This window comes from Neocloeon triangulifer, unplaced genomic scaffold (assembly GCF_031216515.1).
Source record: "Neocloeon triangulifer isolate White Clay Creek 2 clone unplaced genomic scaffold, ASM3121651v1 ptg000004l, whole genome shotgun sequence".
Lineage (NCBI taxonomy): Eukaryota > Metazoa > Arthropoda > Insecta > Ephemeroptera > Baetidae > Neocloeon > Neocloeon triangulifer.
The window spans coordinates 3,279,463-3,284,940 of NW_026775547.1; the positions used below are offsets into that span (position 1 = coordinate 3,279,463).

At 40.8% G+C, this 5,478-nt stretch overlaps 1 protein-coding gene across 1 annotated transcript; it reads right to left on the reverse strand.

Moving 5' to 3' along the window:
• Positions 1-7: 7 nt before the first annotated feature.
• LOC132193447 (protein zer-1 homolog) lies at positions 8-5,021 on the reverse strand. Its single transcript, XM_059614125.1, has 14 exons — positions 4,812-5,021; positions 3,955-4,156; positions 3,337-3,711; positions 2,920-3,113; positions 2,732-2,865; positions 2,526-2,671; positions 2,257-2,459; positions 2,028-2,199; positions 1,809-1,970; positions 1,484-1,645; positions 1,281-1,430; positions 1,069-1,223; positions 917-1,014; positions 8-830 (listed from the first exon to the last, which is right to left on the reverse strand). The coding sequence occupies exons 2-14, from the start codon at positions 4,132-4,134 to the stop codon at positions 637-639; spliced, it is 2,325 nt and encodes a 774-aa protein (XP_059470108.1). The 5' UTR covers positions 4,135-4,156; positions 4,812-5,021; the 3' UTR covers positions 8-636.
• Between the last annotated feature and the right edge of the window lie 457 nt (positions 5,022-5,478).

A 5,478-nucleotide genomic window follows, 5' to 3' on the forward strand; every position in this document is an offset into this window, starting at 1 on the left:
AATGAAACATTTTTTTTATTAAAATTTATTTATTAAGACTTGAAGAGCATGTTCTGAAGCTGAGGGGTGGTAAGAACTATATAATATGGTTCCTTGTAGACATGAGGGAATTCTGCACACACATAATTTAGAAACAAAATTTGAAAAATGTCAATCTTATGACGAGTTATGTGAAAAAAAAAACCAAACAGCCTGATCGGAAAATAAACTAAATCCGGTGCTGCAAAAATTTCCCTCTGAAAAATGCCAACCAAGGCGTGCATACTTTGGCGGCACTAGCAAACTTAATTATCTTGAACATCCATTCACAGACTCCTACCACTTGTACAAATATAGCACTTAAAAAGTAACCAACAAAAAATATATATATCTCACGTAGTGGTGGAGAATTCAAAGCATTGATCTGAATAAATTTCTGAGTTATCGGGGGAAGGAACAAGAGCTGCTTCAATATTTGTTGGGTTAACAAGCCAATTTCAACAATTTTTACATGGTGTTCCGATCTCTACTTTGCTTTTTTTTAGAATTGTGCTCTCAAATTAACACTTTAATATCACATTTTGAAAACTCTCTGTGACGAATATATATTAATTATTTCAATTTCATTCACTGCTCTACACGCTTGGTGGAGGCAGCCTATTTGTCAGTTGGCTGCATTAAAAATTTTGGCAAGCATGCAAACACGGCGCTGTTTGGGAACTGTTCCCGACACTTGACGATCACTCTTCTTGCCAGGTCTTTTATCCTTGGGTACGGAGCCTCGTGTGCCAACAAGGCCGCAAGCAGCTGGATACCACCCTCTTCGATCACCAATTGGCAATATTTATTTGCTAATAAAATAGAAATGTGAATACATGAAGATTTACACATTTATATTGTTATCTGGAGTAATTTGGTTCGATAAAACATTACTCACCATAGACTTCGGTTAAATTGGCTAGTGCCCAGACAGCCCAATGCTGGCATTCTGGCGTGTGGTAAACATTGACAAGGTGCAAAATAGGTTCGAAGGATCTAAAATAGCAAAATTTAAAGATAGTCTAAATATATATTATAATTTTTTCTTGCCTGTAATTAATATTTCTTTCTGTCTTCAAGTCCCACTTTTCTACGGCATCAACCATCCCCTTGAGCACATCTTGTCTGCGAGGGGTGCTCATTGTCCATTTGTCGGCACCATCTGATGCCATGTGCGAAAGAACACCAGCTGCATTATAGCTTACCTAGAATAACAACAAAATGTCACCATTCAGAGAAAAATTTGATTAAATGGATCAAACCTCAATTCCATCACTATTTGACTCCAAAAGGTTGGCAAAAACAATAACAAATTCACTGGTCATAAGTTTGGGCCGCAAGTGTTTGACCTCAGCAACGTTTCCTAGGAGACCCATCATGTTTCTCAGCAGTTCCTCCTTTTCTTGGAAGGTCTAATGGATAATAAAATTAAAAACCAGCTTCATTAGAAAACTGAAAGACTTACGTTGAGACATTTGAGGAATAGATTCATGCCCCCGCCCTCGAGGAATCGCTGGCAGTTGACTGCAGTCTCGTCAGTTACGTTCCACATTGTGGACCAGGCCACTTCCAACACATCATCACAAACCCGCCGCTGAAGCCTATCCTCGATTATTTTCAGCATTCTCTGTTAAAAATGATGAATTCATTTTTAAAAACAAATAAACGCTCCTCATGGCAATTATTAAAAGAGAATAAATGAATTTTACATTTCATTTTTCCATTCATAATGAAATTAATTTCTCCAAAATGGCAATTGGAAGAAAAAGACTATTATTTTACAAACTTACATCCATGGCGCCCATATCTCCGAGCAGCTGCTTTTGAGTTCCGTCCACCTGACATGCCAGACTGTTGAGGAGGTAAATTCCAATTCGCTGGACAAACCCTTCTTGCTCCATGTCCGAAACGATGTGGAGGAGAATTTCTACTAGACGCTGGTACTCAAACAGCTATGTACGTAAAATAAAAATTAATTGTTCAAGTAGAAGAAACTTAAGTGAACCCACCACATCCTGAGGTATTTTGAATTGGCATAAAGTGAGACAGCCATTTCGCATCATGGTGTCGTCATCTCTGTGAGAACCCATTGCATTCAGTAAGGTACTAACAATCCGTTTTTTGATATGCGGAACAAACACTTGCTTCTCCTTCCCTTTCACGATGTAGAACAAAGTGGCACTATAATTTGATCAATGATGAATTTGGTGGAAAAAACAAATTGAGTGCAAGTTTTACCTCCCGGAAATTTGAATGTGCTTCTCCGTTCTGTGTCTATCCATTGCTCCCAGGACTAGAGTTAAGGCCATGTTCAAGTCTCGACAGGATTCGAATCTGAAGAGGTGATACAAATCGTTCAGCACTTTCTGCAAAATGTCCGGCCGGTCCAAATACGCAGCCGCGGCAGTCAAAATCTGTTCCTCATTAGCATCTCCAGATATCTAATAAATAAATCAATTAAATAAATTGTTTTGATAAAAAATATCATTTTTTTATTTTGAACCTACTCTTTTAGCAGGAATATCATGTCTGTGACAAGCACCATGCATTGTTCCGTACAAGCCGAGAAACTCGAGAGGTTTGAATGCTCTAATCTTCAGTCCAGGGATGTCAGAAACACCAACCGATGTGTCATCTTGCATCACTGCCGCACCTGATTGAGCAATTTCGACCATATTCATTAACCCATTTTCAATTTAAAATCACTTCATACCTGTTCCTGCCAGATTTGTGCCCGAGATGTCAAGAGATTCCAAATTGGGCAGATTCTGGACGAGTTGCATCAGAGCTTGGTTCTCATCTTTGAACTTGCCATTCCTCTCCAGCGCTTGTGAAATGTCTAAATGCCTGAAATCACCACAATTATTATTCAAATCCCACCATTTTTCAAATGAAACCAACCTTAACGATTTGATCTTGCAAATAGCTGGAATCATGGGCTGGATTTTTTGCACGTTGTACAACACAAGCGACATCAGGTTGCTGATTTCCTCCAGGTAATCGAGTTGGCCCAAACCTTCGCAGCTCGACAGGTCTAAGTGGGTCAGACTTTTCAAAGGACGTAACAACGTCATGAAGTAGACCCTTTCTCGTTTCTGCAAAAAGGAAATGTAACTAATTACAATTGAATAAATAATTAAAAAGCAAGTGCAGTTGGCTGTAACTTTATTACTATCCCACCATTATCAGATTATGCGCGAAAAAAAACTAGCCGCAATGTGGTGACTTAGGTTTCAATGCTACTCGGCAAAGGTCACTGTCATCAGTTGCCATTTAAGTCGACCAACCAAAAACCACAGTTTAATTTTCTTTTCATACCAGCGTCCTGATGCAGAGCCGTCGGAGCTTTGGCGCCCTGAGGATGAAGCCCCTCGCCTTGTAGACGTTGCTCGGCTCAGACATGGTGATGATGACTTCACTGAGGTCCGGAGGAAAGATTTCAGTTTCCTGTCCGACGGTCAATGACAACAACTGGTCGCTGGTCACGTTGAGGGTCTCGAGACAGTCGTCGGACAGCTTTTTGCAGATGTGCAGGTCCAGCTCGGTGAAGCGGTGGGCAACGAGCAGCCGCTTCAAGCCTTCGTTGCTCAGGGGCGAGCTGCGCAACTTGAGCCGCTTCAGCGGCATGCACACCGAGTTGATGAAGAGGTTTGCAAAGCCATCGTCCACCATGTTGCCCTCTTGTTGATATACCTGGAATTTTTAATTATGAATTTTTAGACAAATATTTAAAATTAAATTACAATTTAAAATATTGATTTGAACTAATTTTTTTTTTAATCAAGTTGCTTATAAAAATTAAAGTTGAAATAAACTTAAGACAAGAAATAATAGCAATTACAAAAATTTAAAATTGCTCTCATTTTGAACTTTGACCACATTTTTCTACTTAATTCTATTGGGTTTTTCAATTTTATTGATAAGGCATTGAAGTACCTGCAAGAGTCGCTCGCAAATCTCATTGGGCATGACCACTCCGGGAAGGAGGTGGTGCATCGAAGGGTCCGACGAATCTGCATAGCTGATCGTGTCCAGACAAGCGCAAATGTACTTGAGGCAGATTTCCGAAAGCGGCTCTGGCGTTTCCTCGTTGACCAACAAAGGACAGGCCAGCATTTTAGATCCCGGTTATTTCTTCCTGAAAAGAGTGACGAAAAAAATTAAGAATAGAAAACCAAACGAAACAGAATTAAAAATCTAGAAGGGACGGAAAATTCTAAAATTTTCTAGAAAATTCAAGATACATTGGAAAAAGTACGAAAACGAAAGTTTAATGCAGTTTTATGGTGACAGTAATCGCAAAAAGTGATAATATACGGAGTGGAATTTATTATGGCGATGCAATAAATTATAACGTCCGGAATAGAAAGCCAGCGAATTTCACACGCAAAAGGAATTATGCTATCTGCTGCTGCTGGACTGCTTTTGACATAACATTTTTTTTTATTATTTTACTGTTCTCTCGTGACATAACAACTCGAACTTGTCCGTCATCGACCGCACCGAACCAAACAACCAACCAATTAAGACAAAAGCCAAGAATTAACGCGTCCGTAATTAAACTTGGGCAACAACACCAAAATTAAAACTAGCGAGCCCATTTTTTTTTTACAGGCCGAGACTTTTGACTTTTCCGTCGCGTTTCAACCGCGATTCAGACGGTAGAGTGTCCGAACGGGACGGCGACTCGGCCAAGGTCACGTTTGCCTACGAGCCCCGCCGAGTGCGGGCCCGAAAGGGGGCCAGGGGCGCGATTTGTGGGCCAAGAAAGTGAGCGCCTGGCTGTCACTCACCCACTTCACACGGCCATTTGACGCTCGAGTCGCGTCCGCCGGACGCTGTCCGCTCGCCAGTCGAGTCCTGAGGGTGGCTGCGATGCCCGCGGCCCAAGGGTGTGCTCCGATCTTGGTCTAGCGCACCAGAAAAGCGGCCAATTCGTGTTATTTTCACCCCGAATGTTTAGACATCACAGATGATGGGGTCCTTCCCCTCTGTCGCTAAGAGGCCCCCTCCATCGTCGCGCTATCACTTTTCCCCTACCGACGGCGGCCACTGCGCTAAAACCAAGCAGGGAAAGACGTCACGAGAGGTTTTATGCAACCGGCGCGACGCTCGAGTGAAGCGGGGTGCATTCGGCTCGATTTGTAGGGGTCTCGGCCAGACGTTCACTTCCTCTGGGATTTTTCAGGGAAAAACAATCAAAATTTAAATTAAAACCGAGCTTACAGATATAAGAAAATTGTGATTCTCATCCGCAAATTAATGTTTTGCCTGAATGTTAATTTCAGACTTAAAAAATATACTATTCGTTACACTACGTTAGTTTTTCCGTAATTTATTCATGATTCATGTTATGCAAATATAAAATATCTGTTCATATTTTCTAATTAAATTGAGAGTATTGATTTAATTCGTCCTGTTCAAAAGAAGAATAAATTACATTTTAAAGATATGTAAATT

What these genes read in the sequence shown, in the direction of transcription:
- LOC132193447 (XM_059614125.1), bottom strand. Translation starts at nt 4,134, where the DNA reads ATGCTGGCCTGTCCTTTGTTGGTCAACGAGGAAACGCCAGAGCCGCTT. An exon ending in ATGATATTCCTGCTAAAAGA is followed by an intron (nt 2,460 to 2,525) that starts GTAGGTTCAAAA and finishes TTTATTTATTAG; the next exon opens with ATATCTGGAGATGCTAATGA. An exon ending in CAATTTAACCGAAGTCTATG is followed by an intron (nt 831 to 916) that starts GTGAGTAATGTT and finishes CTATTTTATTAG; the next exon opens with CAAATAAATATTGCCAATTG.